The 18,473-nt window shown below is 38.2% G+C and overlaps 1 protein-coding gene across 1 annotated transcript; it reads left to right on the top strand.

Moving 5' to 3' along the window:
• The first annotated feature begins 2,836 nt into the window (after positions 1-2,836).
• On the top strand, positions 2,837-17,594 carry LOC149288824 (collagenase 3-like). The gene is made up of 10 exons (XM_089491171.1): positions 2,837-2,899; positions 7,355-7,581; positions 9,945-10,093; positions 10,179-10,304; positions 11,460-11,621; positions 13,115-13,208; positions 13,634-13,767; positions 14,784-14,943; positions 15,339-15,445; positions 17,515-17,594. The coding sequence occupies exons 1-10, from the start codon at positions 2,837-2,839 to the stop codon at positions 17,592-17,594; spliced, it is 1,302 nt and encodes a 433-aa protein (XP_089347297.1).
• Positions 17,595-18,473: the final 879 nt, after the last annotated feature.

Below are 18,473 nucleotides of genomic sequence, written 5' to 3'. Positions count from 1 at the left end.
AATTTTTTCCTATGGAGTAGTAGATGGTAAACTAGACAACATATTCAAGGAAAGCCACTAAGGAGGCTGTAACGCGTAGACAAGGTGCTCCATAGTATATATGGACCGGTTACAAGGAAGATCAGAAATCTCCCCAACTGTCCATTGGAGCAGGGGTATGCCAAGGAGCCCTGATCACCCAATACCGCAACCTGCCCCTGATTACACAGCCATAGGGCCAAGACCAAGACCAGGATAGACCACTGGCTCTATGATCAATCTTACACGTAAAAAAATATTTAAAAGAACTATTTACATTGCTGTGAGGTATACTTGGTAATTTTCCCCTTTTTTGCCTACATGGGTAACAAAAAATGATGGAACTCCCCGCTTTGAGAGCAGAACCATAAGCTTCCCCAAGTTGTCTTTTATTTGATTTCTCCACAACAATAGAGATGATCTAACACAAAAAATTAATTCCCTTTTTATGGAAAGCCCTTGACCTTTTTATGGAAACAACCAATCCATGCCGCCTTCTGAGTCACCTGACAATTAAGCATTCCCTGAAGAAATCAGAGGAATAAGGTAATATTTAGATGACAGAAGATTTCTTTCTGGGAAGGGTATGGACATTCTATAATGCTAGGAATGATGTCCCCGATGCTGCATTTATTTGTAAGTGTTAAAAAAGCAGAGGAGGTACAGAACTTTAGCTAGCTGATCTCTTTAGCAGGAGCTGCTGATCTCTTCTGACTGGCACAGAAAATAACATTAATTTCGATAAACCTGCCATGTTTTCTGAAAACATTATCTACATTCTTAAAAAAGCTAATTGGCATTTTGAAGGTGCCGTTCCACTTTTTCCAGAAAATACATGAAGTAATTAAGGGGGTAGTAGAAGTATTAACTCATCATCAGACACCAGACATGCCAGAAGGCTTGTTTTTCCCACAGAAATCTCATGGTGCTGCCACAGCCACAAGGCATTCTGGGTAGGCGCATGCAAATAAGGTCAATAATGCTCACCTTTTGCCTCTATATCCACTTCTGGCTTGTCTGGCTTGTAAGAATGATGTTTCTAATGCTGCATTTATTTACAAAAGTGTTAAATTTGGAAAGTATGTGGGACAGAACGATTAAATGTAACCCAGATCACCTGTTTTTTCTCTGCTTTTATTAATGTATGATTGTGTAGAATCAATTACTCACCGGAGTACCCGCTTGTTCCAAACGCCAGGTCCCGCATCGTGTCTGATGCTTCCTCCTCCACAGCCATCTCAACCCCTGCTAGGCGCACGCCCTCACAAAACTTTATACGTTTCCCGACACAAACAGCGTGGAACGCGCTCGAGTGATGTCACGCCCAAGGGGCGTGGTGTTCACTAGCGGGGTATTCAAAAACTGAGCACTGAGCATCAGTCAGTGCTCAGTTATTGTGCCGTGTAGACCTCTGTTCCTTCCTGCTTATTCGTTGATTAACCTCTTGTGTACCAGACCCGGCTATCCTGCATACGTTGATTGGCTCCTTGTGTACCAGACCCAACTATTCTGCATACGTTGATTGACTTCTTGTGTACCAGACCCGGGTATCCTACAGTACACTGATTAACCTCTTGTGTACCAGATCCGTCTATCCTGCATACCAGACTCCACTTACCTTCCTGGCGCCTGTTGCCGCCTCACAGACAAGTATACAACCTAGACTCCTAACACCTCAACCCCCAACGCTAAAGAAACCACCCGTCCTCCTCACTTTCGAGATCTCCTCACCCAGAGATCTGCTCACCCAAGCAGTCTTCTGTTACATTCCTCCTCAATCAGGTTGTAAGCTCCCAAGAGCAGGTCCCTTTCCTCCTTATGTACCAGTACGTTCCAATGTGTGTTAATGTTATTGTCAGTTCCGTATATTGTCCTGTTTGATGTTAAAATGCTATTTTTTATGTTAATTGTTTTCGCTATCCCATTATTGCAAAAACACTACAGAATCTGCTTATGATATACAGTATAAATAAATGAAATGAGATAATAAGCACGGTTTGTCAAATTATTAATTGTGACACAAAATCCGTAAAAATAGAATAGGTATCTTGTAGGTGCACTAATTAATCGGTGAGCGCAGGTTCCAAGGATTCTTATTGTAGCATTCACTGAGAAACTATGTGAAGTGATACTCACCGGCATACATAGGCCAAATGTATACTCCATACAGTTCCATGGATTTGCGGCTAGGTCCCGGTCAGGCGCATGGAGCGTTTCTGGCCATGTAGAGCCTCCATGGCCAGCTAGTCCATGGGAGGCTGGTTAGTGCAGATGGGGTTTTCTGGTCACCCTGAATCCATCAGTGTCCCTCGCAAACTCAAACCTACCCCCATGTGTCCTCAGCCTTAGGGGGTTACCGTGAAGTAAGAGGGTATAGTTGTAGACACCAGTCCGCAAGGGTGAGACTAGGAAAGCAGGTAGCAGTATGTTGGAAGCAGGGGTTAATCTATCAGTTAATAGGCTTCCCTGATGAAGTAGAGTTTAAGAGATCTCTTTAAGCACTAGAAACTAATAAGAGAAGGTGATTTACTTAACGCAGGGATTTTCAAAGGATAGGGACAGCTCTTGAGACATGGTAGGTAGTGGTAGGTAGGGATTAGACCAGGGACAGACAAAGATCATCAGAAGACCATATGGACGAAATAGGTGACTATACCCTTTTACTTGAAGACAAGTAATTTTTAAGTAATAAATAAAAACAATATAATGCAATGTGCTGGTAATCTATGGAACACATTTCCAAATGGAATCAAAATGACAACAGATCATCTTCTCTTGTAAGGGTCAGGCTAGTAAACCAAACACTTCCTACTCAGAAATGCAACCAGAGGATACTGTGGTTATTCTGTTTGTAGCTAAACCTGTTAATCGTGTGGTGAATGTATGGTGAGAAAAGGAAACTGTAAAAAAAATAAAAATAAAAAAAAAAAAAAAAATAAAAAAAAAAGGAAAAATAAACAAGACGGATACATTTATGTTCAATGCAGATTCTGAACTAGTAGAAGACTATTTTTTTTACTAAGCAATTTTAAGCCCAAATAAATTATATATATTTATTCCAAGACTTATAAACAGCGTAAATGAATGTATGTTTTTCACCGCATTCACCAGCAGAAACTTTTAGCTGTTCTAAATAGTCCATTTAGCTGGGGAGCCTGCCACAAGCCCTGGGTCTAAATATATATATATATATATATATATATATATATATATATATATATATATATATTGTGACAGGCCTCCCTTTTCCTTGGGATTTTTGTCAAGGATCTTGGCTGTAACCACAGTCTTCTAGGGTAAATGAAGTCCAGGACACATCCAGCTCAGCTTCAATGTTTATTTTAAAGGAATAAACAGCAGCAGTTTATAAGTAGCACAGGATAACAGTCTTTGTTTGAGCACTTGCTTAGTAAAAAACAGCTCCAAACATTCACCTTCTATCCAGTCACAAGTTATCATCAAACCGGTTTTAAGAGAGAAACCACTCCTCAGTTCATCAGCTCTCCCAGCTGGAATAACACTGGTCTCTCTCTCTGAATCAGGCTCAATCCCTTTAACCTTCTGCCTGCTAACTAATCAGCCACAGGTGAGCTGTTACTTAGTCCACACCTGTGGAGCTCCTGTCCAGAATACAGGCTCTGGACTGGATCAAAACAGCAATTAGTGCTGTTGGAGCACTGGCCCACCCTGCTCTTCCAGATGCTCCGCCCCAGGGAACCTTACCATGTTTTGCAAACTGCCAGTAGTGCAGTTTGTAAACAAACAACATATTTCCCTGGGACATATTTTAACCCCTTCGTGACAAAGGCTGATTCTATTTTTTGTACCCTTCGTGACAATGGCTGTTTTATCGTTTCTGCGGTGTTTGTGTTTAGCTGTAATTTTCTCTTAACCCATTTACTAAACCCACACAAGTTATATATTGTTTTTTTCAGGACAAGAAGGGCTTTCTTCAGACACCATAATTTTTTATATATGATGTAATTTTCTATAATAAAAATAATAAAATATGACGAAGAATTGAAAAAAAAAAAAAATTTCTCACTTTTATTTGAAAAATCTTTTATTCATCATAAAAAACTACTGAAAAAACCTGCTAAATAGATTCTACTATTTGTCCCGAGTTTAGAAATACCCAATGTTTTTATGTTTTTTTGCTTTCTTCTACACGTTATGGGGCAATAAGTACAAGTAGCGTTTTGCTATTTCAAAACCATTTTTCTCTGAATCTGGTAATTCTGTCTCCATGTGGTATTTGGGGCATCTTTGAAGCCAGCAAATTAAATTTACCCCACCAAACCATATATTTTTGAAAACTAGACACCCCAGGGTATTTTAGATGCTGATAGTTTAACCCTTTCCATGCACTAATCCTACCACCAACCCTTGTCAAAGTTTGTGATAGTAATTGTTTTTGCTGTTTTTTAAACATACTTTGTACTTCAGGTGTAAAATTACAGCTCCTGGTATGTTGTTGCTGTCACACAACAACCCGATATGTGTTCAGCAACATCTCCTGAGTACATTGATACCCCACATGCATGGGTTTGTCAGATTGTTTGGGGGCAAAAGGGCCAAATTTGGAACATGCCTCCTCAGCCGTATACCGCTGCATGGCAACAATTGCAGCAAAAATAGTGGGGAAGGAAAGGGTTAATGGCTCTAATAAAAAAAATTAAAAAAACCCTAAAAAAAAAGTACAAAAAAAAAAAAAAGTAAAAAAAAATGTAAAAAAAAGAACCCCAAAAACAATTGCCACTATGCAAGATCACTGTTTATGCAGTGATCAATGGCAATGAAGGGGTTAATATTAAATGGGTGGCTCTTATAAGAGCCTTTGGATCAATATATATATATATTATTGAGAATACCTAAAAACACACTGATCTGTCTCTCTCCCTCACTAGAAGCAAGTGAAGGAGGGAGGCAGATCCAATACTGGTCAAAGGCAATGTTTAGAAAACATTGCCTTTGATTTATCAAATCATGATCACTCTTATGAGTGATCTGACCACTAGGGGTGTTATTCACTGGATGTCCATGACATCCAGCAACACACCCCCCCCCCCGATGATGACAGCAGGCGCCGCCATCTTGAAACACCGCATGTGTTTCGAAGACGCCGGCACCGGGAAGGTAAGTTGAGCATTTAGGAAGCGATCGCGAGTCGCTTCCTTTGCTAAACAGGTGTTGCAAAGATGCCTCGATACTGAGGCATCTTAGCAACACCAGCTAAGCAAAGGAAGCGACTCGCGATCGCTTCCTAAACCCGTTTTTTGCAGACGTGCAGTCTTTCAAACATGTTTTTTTATTTGCTCCTAGGAGCGATCGGGGGGGGGGCCGGGAATGTTTTTTTTGGTGTTGCTCAATGCCTCGATGTCGAGGCATTAGAGCAACACCGTTTGAGTGAAAAAATCGATCACGGATCGATTTTTTCACCCGTTTAAAGACGTGCCGGTCCTGGCACGTCAATTGTCATAATCGTCACGATTTTCGGTGACGTGCCCGGACCGGCAATTGTCATCAAGGGGTTAAAGCAGGCTACTATTGACCAAGGCTGGTCTAATATACCTGCCATCTATCACTTTACCACACCTTTTGTCACAATATATATATATATATATATATATAATATATATATATATATATATATATATATATAATGTAAAAGGGTGAAGCCATATTAGTCCAGTAGACACGATGTCAAAAAATAGAGTATTGCAGAGTATGCGGTGATACCTTTTTTATTGGACTAACATAATATTAAAAAGACAAGCTTTCGAGAGTTATCCTCCCTTCATCAGGTCTGAAGCAATACTAATCAACATGATAGAGGTTACAACTTTAAAACAAGTGATGGTATAAGGGGGGGGGGGTTGAGTGGGGTGTCGTAAATAATAGGTCTGGAGGTGAGAAATGCAGAGAGGTAGAGAGATAACCCAGGGATAGAACAAATAAACTTAGGGAAACCAATAACCACAGTAAAACATCAAAGATAACAGCAATTAGACATTGGATGACTAGATGAAGTTCATATGAAGTTCTGGTAGTGTGTAAGGAAACCAGAATCCACATTAAGTCCCTCTTTTATGGTGTTAAAATGTGTAATCATTTTCATCTCAAATGTTTTTCTTTCCTGAGAGTCTCTGAAATTTCCTTTGAGTACTTTCATTTTTAGGTTTTGGATGGAGTGATTGTTCTGTGTGAAATGATGTCCTACCGGGGTGCAATATTTTTCTTCCTCATGGTTTTTGATGGAGCTTCGGTGTAGGTTCATTCTAAGGTGCAGTTTAAGCCCCGTTTCTCCAATGTAGCACCCTTTGTCACATGCAGAGCATTGTATCATGTATACCACGTTTGCCGATGTACATGAGTAAGAATCTTTGATGGTGTATGTTTTGTTATTGTGACTGGCTGTGTTACTGTCACATATATGTTGGCAAAGTTTGCAGCGGGATTTGTTGCATGGTACAGTGCCATATATATATTCCATTTTCTTTGAATTACCTCAAGTCATTAAGGTTTTGCAAAGCTTAGTGATTTTGTAAATTTTGCACATTTTTGGGGGCTGAGATTGTAGTATAAAATTAAACAGTATCACTTTTTCATTGAAGAAATATGAGCAATAAGACAGAAATAAAACTGTTATCTTTCTTATCGAAAGGGTGAAGGAAATGTAATTGTGTAACCCTTGCAAAAATGGTTAGTAATTATTTGTGGGATATTGCATTGTAAATGTTTTATTCTGATAGGGAATTGACACTGCATTTATGAGACTATAAAAGTGAGAGGGTCATTGTATTGCACAGAAAAGATGAATTCCGTTGCAGACATGAACATGTTGCAGATGAAGGCTGGCTTTCTATGCTTTCTGTTATGCAGCTTCGCAAACTGCTTTCCCATATCAGATCAAAATAAATATGACTCAAGGTCGGCGTCCGATCATGATCTTCAGTTTGCAAAGGTGAGTAAAATTATTAATATTCGGGTCAAAATTAAACAAAAATGTCTGCATTGTATTGCACAAAAGAAAATTAGGAAAAAATGAACATTTCTTGTTTTTTTGTTGCAATTTAGGCATTCTTTTATTCTTATCTTCCGCGGCCAAAAGTTTCCGACCTTACTTTACATTTTGACAAAATATCAACAGAATCTGCTAAGACGATACCTTAAAAATACTTAACTTTGTTCGTAAAAGTTTAAAAAAATGGACAGATTCTTCTGAAACCATTGAAAATGATACATTTAAAAGCAGAATATGTTCTTTTTCGAAAAATTCTCTGTATTTTCTGATATATTTTCCTATTTGCTTTACTTTTTACTTTTTAATGCATAGGTATATCTGAATAAATTCTACACGCTTCCCCAAAGCAAGAGAAGTACTGGATCCATTGAAAATCAGCTGCAGGCAATGCAGCACTTCTTTGGTTTGACGGTTACTGGAAAACTTAACGTTCAAACCTTAAATCTGATGCACCAGCCTAGATGCGGGGTTCCTGATGTGGCGCAATACAAAGTTATCCATAAGACAATAACATGGCCTTCAAATATTATAACATACAGGTAATGTACAGCGCTAAAGAATATAATGGCACTATATATAAAATAATAATAATGCAGAGGGGATGTATGGTTGTGTGTCTATTATAATAGTGCAGTATTATATAGATTATATATGTGCTTGCGGGGCTGTTATAAATGAGTTATTCCACGTGACGTATACATAAAGGAGAATTGTCCAAGCTATTTATTTTAATCATAATTTCACAAAGCAAAGGAAAGGACTGCCTGGGAAAGGCTGATTTGGTTGTAGAGAAGATCAAGTGGAGGTCAATGGCCTTGAGATCTCAAAGCTGTAAGGGACATATGTCGCAACTCCAATAATAAAAATGGAGGACACGTGAGCTTTTTTGTGGACTCCCATGAAGCCATAGTGATGACGAAAGTCATGAGAGTTGTGTTCTACAAAAGCAGGTATAACAACAGGCCCAACTATAGATAAAGCAGAGGTTCAAAAGGGATGTCATACTTTTAGTTGTAAATAAACATTTTCTTCTACCCTGCAATATGTGGTATAACATCACCTACATTTGCACGTGTGTGTATATATATATAATGTACAACAACATACTTTTAGCTAATGGCAGGGTTCTGGTGTTGACCTGTCTGGTTGAACCAATTAGAAAGAACAGTTCCAACCCAAGAGCAAAGTGGGTCTAGAGTGCTTCATATAGACGTATGCTACACATGTGGGGACTGGGGGTGGGGGGTTAATATATTAATGTAAAGAATAATGACATGACTAGTCATTGAATGCAGTCTCCTTGTCTCCAGCTGATTGCACACTGTGTTCCCAGTTTAATAGCTGACATGAGGATACACCTCTTCTAACGTATACATGTTACACCGGGAGTCTTTGTGTCTGCACATTTCTGGAATGAATCAGAACGCGTTGTGCAGTCAGCGAGAGATAAGGAGGCCTGACATTCCTCCTTCCCCTGTCTGCTGGATCTCTGTAACATCTCGTCAAATTCACACCCAAGACAAGAAAAATAACGTATACATAGCTCAGCACGGAAATCACTTGTAGGAAACAAAATAAATATATAAATAATTTTTTTTTTGTATTATTCGTCATAGGAAAGGTGCCTGTGTGGCGTTAAGTAAACACACATTTGGTTGGGTAATTTGACTAAGGAATGCTAAATAAGGGTCGTCCTGGCCAACTTCTATTTCTTGATATGTTATTTTGACTCTTTGCACAGATTATCCCAGGAAGGATACTGGTTGTTTTATTTTAAGACCAGGCTATAAAAAATATTCAAAAATAAAAACATAAAAGTTCTTGCTTCGCTTGTACAGTATCATGTTTGAATAGATTTACACCACCCAATACAAAAAAAACTAAGCAAAACATTGCTACTGACAATAGAATATTGAGATTTAAAAATATTGACTATAAAAATTTGAAAAATACTCATTTTTAAATATTTGATGTAGTAATATTTATAGCAATGGTAGCCACTAGTTAGAACCATAGCTGGAACAGAACTACATCTACCATGATGCTTTGCCTCCATGCAGTTACGATGTTAATGAGTGAAGGAAACACTAATAATCTTTTAGGTTTCTGTTGAGTTCAGCCAACAGAATTGGCTGAATTGGAAACAATGGCTTTTGACCAATTCTGTGATATTTATTTTTACTTGGTGATAAAAAAAACCTTGTTGGGTTCTACCAGAAAATAGTTTCTAAGTCAGCAGTTTTTATACTCTTTAGAATCTTAAGTCTGGATTGTTTCCAGGCCATTTGGTAGACCAGAGTTGTGCCAAGACGTTAATCGCAGGAGGAAAAGGTCCAGGACTTAATGTTAGCCCTGCTTACTCCCACCCAGCCCTGACCATTGTGACTGAACTTCTGCTCAATTTTATCCATTTTATACTCAAGTCTTTTATATTGTATACCTAAGTCCATAATAAATAATGAAAAGGCCCATAGTGTTCTCGGTCCTGCAGTACAGAGTGCCTACAGAGTCTTGGGGGAGGTTTATTCTGCCCTGATCGGGCTTGTTCCCATAACCTATAACTGTAGGGTTGCCACCTATTTTGGGAGGAGAAAGTAGAACCTATGCTGTGTATTATTGTTTTTGAGCCATTTTTACAGGCCTTCTGATAAATATTAAGTTGGTGGCACTCGTAAGCTTGTACTGCTCCTATCACCGTGCATGTAACTCCGCCGAATACAGTAGAAAGTTTCACAGTTTTGAAGATTGTAAGCTTGCGAGCCGGGCTCTCTCCACCTAATATATCGGTTTGTCTTAGTCTGTCAATTCTCGTCTTGTCATACCCCTTGAATACTGCGTAAATTGTTGGTTCTATATAAATAAAAGATAATGTTCCTTGTTTCAACTGTTTTGCATTGTATAGAATTGTTAACTACACGCCTGATCTCCCACCTGCACAAGTGACGCAAGCCATTGGCAACGCTTTGAAGGTTTGGGGTGAGGTGACCCCGCTAGACTTCATTCAGCTCCACGATGGAACGGCTGACATAATGATAGTCTTTGGTGCGCAAGGTAAACACAAATAAAGTCATCTTTCTATAGTTACTTAGCATATGTACAACTAAGAGAATAACAGAATATTGACCTTAAAATTTAGAGCACGGAGACTTTTTCCCATTTGATGGAAGCTCTGGTATATTAGCACACGCTTTCTCTCCTGGAAAGGACATTGGTGGAGATGTCCATTTCGATGAAGATGAAACATGGACAATGACCGCAGACGGTAAGTTGTAAATGAAATGTAATGAACTGTCACATAAATTAGCTCCATTAAATATATTAATTAAAACTACATTTAATTCAGGTTTATGGTTTTCTATCTATCATTTTGGGAATGTTTGGCTTAAAAGTAAAGGATTAGCTTATCTCAGCAAACAAAACTTGCACTCACTTCTTTGCACATCAATTGCCATAATCTCACTTTCCAATTTAAGGCTCTCTGAATGGGGAGGAATAGTTATGCAGATTCTAAAATAGTAGAAGGGGAGCTGTCACAGATCGTATCATAACTAAATCTATTAAATAAGTAATTTAAACTACCAACAAGCAACTTCTGCTTAACAAGTAGTAGTGCAGAGATAATGTAATGGGACGGAATAATCATACAGATCCTGAGAATACTTTTTTCCCCAGGTATAAACAACGGGTTTCTAATACAAATGCATAATATATATATATATATATATATATATATATATATATATATATACGCACAATATATATATATATATACAGACAGACAGTATATATATATATATATATATATATATATATACACACACACACACACAGAAACTACCATTCAAAAGTTTGGGGTCACTTAGCTGTTAATTTCTTTTTCGCTGCAACATAATTGCTAAAGGTTTTCTAACGATCAGTTAGCCTTTCGAACTTAAACTTGGATTAGTGAACAATGTAACACAGGAGTGATGGGAGTGATAAAGGGTGCCTATGAAGATATTACATTAAAAATCATCAGTTTCCAGCTAAACATCGTTTAGCGCTGTATTTGCATTTGCGCTGTATTTCATCCATTTCCATGATCCATTTCATGTTATTTTAATGGACAAAATGGTCCTTTCTTGAAAACAAACATTTCTAAGTGACCCCAAATTTTTGAACTGGAGAGTTTATTCATTAAATCTGTAAAGACAGTTTATTTAATTTATAAAACTGCAAACAAGAGTCTGGGAAAAGGGCAGTTTAACAAGTATCTAATATATATACCGGTGTGTGTATGTATATGTATGTGTATATATATATATATATATATATATATATATATATATATATATATATATATTATATTTTAATGATCATGCATGAGATCCTGTAAAATATAGGATTAATATAGGATACTGTTATGATTCTTATCTAGGGTCCAGCTTATTTACTGTTGCTGTGCATGAGTTGGGTCACGCTCTGGGACTAGACCATTCCAACAGTCCTACTGCCCTCATGTTTCCGCTCTACAAGTACGTCAGTTTAAAGGACTATTCCCTTCCAGCTGAGGACATCCTGGGAATACAGCAGCTATATGGTAAATACCCATTGCAAAATGTTACAATCACATGCCAGCAAATAACGATGAGTAACTTCTACTTATTCTTATATAATATAATAATCTAACTTGTTATTAAAAACAGATTACATATTCATTATTCTTAATTTATCCCAGGTGGATTTTAGGGGGTTCTAATGGAAAGCTATACAGACCAGTCTCACCCCTTTCTATCGCCTGCCATTGATGTTAAAGATAGCTATGCCCTCCATTATTCGTCGCTTGCCCCTTGTTCCCACTTACACGTACAGTTTTAACTTCTATCCCTGTCTCTTTCCCTTTGTATTCCCTTGTCTCTTCAATAACTCCCACCACTTCCCATCTCCTCCCCTACACCCTCTGTCCAGCGGATACATGGACCTCGTGCTCCATCACTTGCACAAACGTTCAAGACAGTCGGAGGAGATGATTTTGTTTTATCAACCTGGCAGTATCATGTTGGGTACCTAGGAGTCTCATGTTGGGCACCTGTGAGTCTCATGTTAGGTACCTAGGAGTCTTGGGGGACGATCCACTTTCTTAGTACTAGACATACAGGATATTCAGTTGTGAGAAACATAGACCTACCATCTGTGTTTACACATTTGGAAATTGTATTTTATCCTGTGACATTGAAGCAGGACCACCAGTGACATTGAAGCAGGACCACCAAGTTATCTGTGAAATGTCATTCACTCAATATGAGTGCTTTTTATGAACTTGTTTTTAATCAGAAGTATGGTAGAGGTTCCTTCAATATTGGGTATAACCTCCAGCAATCCTATGTTTCTCACTTTGACATAAGAACTGCGGTGTGGATATGCTGTGACCATAGCCGTGGCCTGATGGGATTTTACTCTAGAGAGACAGTCATCACCACATTACTGCTGTGACTGTCCAAACAAAATTTAGACTGCTGACAAAAAAAACCCCTAGGCAACACTGACCAGCAGCTGGCGAGGCTTCGCCGAATATGGCCACTAAGTGACAGTTCTAGTCTATTTGTCTGGGCGTGATTCCCTGCCGATAGCGGTCAGCCTGCCCTTATGCCTCATCAGAGTGTACGTTTGGGTATTAGTCTAGTGGATATAAATGTAACCACAGAGTTTAAACAATTAACAAAAAATGCAGTTTTTTGGTTTTTTTTTAACTTTTATCTCGATCTTCTCGCTGCCTGAAGACATCTGCAGGCTCCAAGTGTGTTTAAAATCTCTGTTCCCTTTGTAAACCCAGGAAACTGTAATACAAATATAGCTCCAAACAAAACACAATGTGGCTTCATGATGTACACATAAGAACATCATTGCCGGTTATTACATGAGAATCTAATTACTACTTCTCAGAAGCAAAGCAGTGAGCAAGCCTTTAAATACAGCTGACAGATCTGCCTGGCTTGTGTTGGGTAGAGTTCCTCGGTCACTTTACTGTAACTGGAAAGTCTGGACTTGGAAATGAAACACACACACACTCCATTCTCAACATTTCTCTTTTAGGATCGAGAAGCTCAAATGTCATCATGCCAAAAATATGTAGCCCCGTTGATGCAATAGCCCATTTGGACAACGGCACAGTTGTTTTTAAAGACAGGTATGGAAAGTTATTTCAAGCAATAAGTACTTCGATTTGAGTAGTTATTAGTTATTTTAGTTATGCACCAAAAAGACCCAAGGGATACAATATTAACATTATTATTTATTATTATTATTTATTGTTTTATGTAGCATCATCAAATGCCATAGCGCTATTTATATAACATGTAATATAAATTCAATATATAATATTACATTTTTTTTTAAAGATGCATATAAATGCGTTTATTTCCCTTAAATTATTTCACCAATCTTGTAAAAGCCGCCATCATCATCATGCAAAGTGCAATCTGGAGCTTTACAGCCTTCACTGGATAAATACTTTTTACTGTGTTAAATGAAATATCTGATTCTCTAGTTTTTCTCAGACACTGACATTTTCAGTTTTGTTATAACATTAATAAAATATCATTGTATTTATAGGTCAGTGCGGTACTACCATCCCAACGTTGCTGAATCAAGAGCATTTTTAATAAATTCTATTTGGAAAGATCTTCCAGATACAATCGATGCTGCCTATAACTACCCAAGAAATGGCACCCTTTACATATTTAGTGGTAAGTGTACCTTTATAGCAGCACATCTTTATGTCATGCATTGAAGTTGATAATTGTAATATGATTTGTAACCCTTTATCATATCTTATATATCTGTTATTACATAACAAGTCCAAAAGGGAAGCGCTCACCTGAACTAGCATTAATTATAATAGGGTGATGCTGAAGACCAAATAGGGATCAACCAGGGCCGGCCCGACAATGGAGCCGAGTGGGGCAACCGCTCCAGGCGGCACTTTTGAAGGGGCGGCACTTTGCTGCCCCAAGCCCTGTTTTTTGTTTTTTTTTTAAAATGCTGAGTGCCGGAAGATTACCTCATTTCCGGCGCGCAGCATTACAAGCCGGCACCGAGACCGAACAGGGAGACTCGCCGCAGGACTGCTGAAAGGTAAGTACAAGGGGGGGTAAGGGTAGATAATAGGGAGGGAGGGAGAGGAAGGGTAGATAATGGGGGGGGCGGCAGGGGGGGGGGAGGAAGGGTAGATAAGGGGGGGGGCAGCATTTTAAAATTCGCACCAGGCGGCATTTTGCCTTGGGCCGGCCCTGGGATCAGCGCACTCACATCAAGCAAGTTTAAACTATAGTTTTTAGTAAGGCTACTTAAAAACTTTTTACTCACATTATATGGCCAAATTATGCTTAGCTCACCACTACACCAAAATCCTATTACATATATCCTGCAATTTATAGATTTCTCTGGACACCATTAATGGAGCACCTGTGATGGGGATGGGTGCTAAAGTCCAACAGGAACCACTCACCTGAACTAGAACCTTGAGACTTGTCCTGCATCTCAATATCTTCTCCAAAAGTCTTTATTTCTTGTTGTTTCACACTGGCCTGTATATGATGAGAGATTAGAAACATTACTTATTGAATGTCAGTACCAAGGACATTATGCTGCAGTGATTTAACTATAGACACAAGATTTTTTACTGTATTTTGAAATGTCAAGAAATACTTTTGTGTTTTAGAATTTTTAACAGTATCTTTTTTTTTAAATAAATGACATCTAGGGAGGAAATTCTGGACTGTGGATACATTTGCTGTGCTGAACGAACGTGCCAGAGATATCTCAGAACTTGGCTTCCCGGTATCTATAACAAAGGTCGATGCTGCAGTCCATTTAACACAAGCTGGGAAAACATACTTTTTCGCTGGAGACCTATGTTGGAGGTAGGTCTGGAATAAGCATTTATTAGTAGTAAATGTCACTACAAATGAAACAATACTTTGCACAATGAATTAGTAATCAATATAATTATATCGGGAAGAATCAATGCATGAAGAATAATGAAACCTAGGTGGATGTCTTTGGAGATGGTAGAGAGGACCACCATGAAGTTCTTCCCTATGGTAACAAGCAAGTGCATGCAGGGGGGGGGGTAGAAACATAGCATACATAGAATGCTAGAAACTCTAGGTCTGGTGTAGACAATTCATCTCAACCTATGAAGGTGAGACGGAACTCTGAAGTAGACGTTAACATCTGGTTGCCCTGTTCTAGCATCCAATAAGTGAGCAAATTACACATTGGTTTTTTTTTTGTTTTTTTTTACTTAATTTCATAGCTATGATGAAAAACAGCAGGTGATGGATAATGGTTTCCCCAAACCTATTGAGTTCCTGTTCCCTGGCATTGGAAATGATTTAGATGCAGCATTCGAGCACAAAAATGGTAAGAATGTTTAAAAAAAATACATCTTGGAATACATAATTTAGGGGCCACTGGACTTGAAGTGCCACTGCTGCCTCCCTTTCCCAGTCCAGCCCTGGTGGGATTTGAGTTGCACTGGAACCTTTATTAAACGTATTGTATTTATGTTAAACATATTGTTGAGTACTGACTATTGCATTTCCCTTACAGGATCCATCTCCTTTTTCCGGAGAACAACGGAAATTGCATATGACCCGAGGAAGCAGTTTGTTTCTACAAATAATTTATCATTGTGCTAATGTTTGTATAATAAAGGCACATTATACATTTGTTATCATTACAGCAAACCAATATGTTTAATGCACAGATCATTTACATATAATAAAATATAATCTTTCATTGATTTTTGTTTTTCTTACCACCTCGTCCACTTATGTACTTACAAAAAAAGTGTTCATAGTTTAGTGTTCTTAGTCTTGTTTATTTTTTTTAAAAAAAGTATCAGAACTCTATAACAATAACCATTTGTCCATATCCATGATAAATGAAACAGGGAGGAAAAATGTCTGAGGCACTTTTGTCTGTTGTGCCTTTTGGCCACTACCCCATTGAAGACAGATTTAGCTCTCCCTTAGCTTGGGAGGGAAGGAAGGGACTTATATACCCTTGTTGGGAATGCGGTCCCAGAAGATGAAGATTGGGGACTCCGTGGTCTTTTTTTCGCCAGTGGATGACAGAGAAAAACCTCGGCCTTCAGAAGAGGAAGTGTAGGTGAGCAGAAGCAAATACTCAATAAATGATCAGCAAAAGTGCATGTCAACATGGCGGGCTGGTTTGATAACGTTATAGGAAAAGAGATACAAAACATGATAGAGACTTTAAAAAACACATTTAAGAGGGGAAAATAATATTAATATAATATTACAAAGGAGAAGAACAACAGTTCATGAAACTGAAGGTTTGAACTGAGGGCTTTTTTAAAACAAGGTTAGTAGACACCTGGAGCCGTCTCCCAGATAGGATTACCGGCAGATGGACGGTATTTATAATTCTTTTAAAAGGTCAAGCCAGTTGCCAGTTGGATACCCTGACTAGTTACCTGCTAGATACATATGACATGTATGTGTGTCATGTATGTGCTAGGGTCGATTTCCATCCGTAAGCTTGTTTGAGCAGGGCCCTCCTCACCTGTTGTCTCTGTAAGTCAAATTGTTATGTTACATACTACTTGTTATGTCCTATCTACCCATTGTACAGCGCTATGGAATTTGATGGCGCTATATAAAACAATAAATAATAATCTCCGGTCTGTTCCTGAATATTATATTACTATGCTCTATATATCCCTGTTATTGTTCTTGTTCTAACATTATTGAGCTTTAATGTGGAATATGACAGTTCCTCCTTAATAATTGATTATACTTAACATGCAATTTACATGGGCGGTAGCTGTTAGATAATCTTGAGATTATAATATTTTACTTGTGATGGCCGCAGGTCATGGTCTTTAGGTCTACCTCACCCTCCCCAGAGGGCAGCCCTGCAGACACCAAACACGGCGCATTCGGCAGAATGTTTCTGCTATAAATGTGGTTTACAACACGTGAGTTGGATTCTGCCATTGCTTCGTAATCGTTAAACACAGTTGGTCATAACATTCCTTTTTTTATTAACTCTCTTTAGTAAAAGTGATGTTTACAATGTTTGAGGGGGGGAACTAAAATTCTATAAAAAGAAAACAGGCATGTCCTTTACTGAAGAATTAAGAACATTCTGTATTGCGCAATTTCCCGTAGATGAATTAAAGCTATGTGTCCTTAACCTGGGTGTAGAAGATGATCTATTATTTACTAACTGCATTAGCTTAAAACATATATATATATATATATATATATATATATATATATATATATATATATAATTCAGTGACATTTATAAACTGAGGCACGCACATTTCTGTGGTATTGGAGTGAATACCATTTTTTTTATTGCAGACCGTTAAAAATCTGGGTCAAATATTTCAGGACCTCTAGCTGTTAAGAGCCATCAGCATTTGTCTTAGATGCTTTTTCTGCCTATTCTTCTGACAGGTAAGTATATAGAACCAAAGGCGGTGACGGCAGATGAAAAAGCAATTAGCCCGTATACCAAGGTATTGCCAATTGAATAATGTATGACTTATATGTATTGCCCCTTAGTCTTCTAGCCTTCAGCAACAGAATTGTTGAACACACGTGAAAGAATTATGGTTGGAAGTCATCAACCTTTAGGAAACGTGATAATTATAACCCATAACTTGTATATAATATGGTATGGGGGAGTTACATTAATGTCACAACAAATGCAATGTAACAAATAAAATAAGTAGGTACAGCAACATTTGAGCTACTACTGAGCATACCACTGAACCACTGTCTACAACATATCCAAAGTAAATTAGGGTTCTATTCACTAAAGCGCGAGGTTTCACAAGAGTTGAATTCAAATGTTCAGCTTGACTTTATTTATGGCCAAGAAGAGCTTTCTTGGTCTTGGAAGGGCTGCTCAGCCTTTGTTTTAAGAGAAGTCCTTTGGGCCCGACTCTTCTTTATCTGTAATGGAGAGTTGTAATTATAGCTCGCCTACAAACCCCCTGCTTTAGAAAATAAACCCCCTAGCAAAGGTGAATTCAGAAACATCAGGCAGGATAAAGCTCGTTGGTGAATGCCAACTAATGTATGGGTAGTGGATGGGGATATAGTAATTAACTTGATCATTAGAAAGTCCTTCAAAAAGCGTAATGTCTGACTTCTAGTATACAGTATGTCATCTCACAAAGAAAGCATTTGATTAATAAACTATTATTATTATTATTTTTTATTTATATAGCTCTTGCAATTTACGCAGCGCTTAATACAATACATATATTCAAGGGGTATGACAAGAAGAGAATTGACGGACTAAGACAAACCGATACATTAGGTTTAGAGAGCCCAGCTCGCAAGCTTACAATCTGATCTAATGGAGCGGCAGATCAGGTGAATGTGTTTGGTCCTGTCCTATAAACATA

Source organism: Sceloporus occidentalis, unplaced genomic scaffold (assembly GCF_023333645.1).
Source record: "Sceloporus occidentalis isolate IW3139 unplaced genomic scaffold, rSceOcc1.0.p SCAF_49, whole genome shotgun sequence".
In the NCBI taxonomy this organism is placed as follows: Eukaryota; Metazoa; Chordata; class Lepidosauria; order Squamata; family Phrynosomatidae; genus Sceloporus; species Sceloporus occidentalis.
Note: the sequence above shows the minus strand (reverse complement) of the source record. Positions and strands in the feature narration are given on the sequence as shown.

What these genes read in the sequence shown, in the direction of transcription:
- LOC149288824 (XM_089491171.1), top strand. Translation starts at nt 2,837, where the DNA reads ATGCAACCAGAGGATACTGTGGTTATTCTGTTTGTAGCTAAACCTGTT. An exon ending in TCAAATATTATAACATACAG is followed by an intron (nt 7,582 to 9,944) that starts GTAATGTACAGC and finishes TGCATTGTATAG; the next exon opens with AATTGTTAACTACACGCCTG. An exon ending in GCTGGAGACCTATGTTGGAG is followed by an intron (nt 14,944 to 15,338) that starts GTAGGTCTGGAA and finishes TTAATTTCATAG; the next exon opens with CTATGATGAAAAACAGCAGG.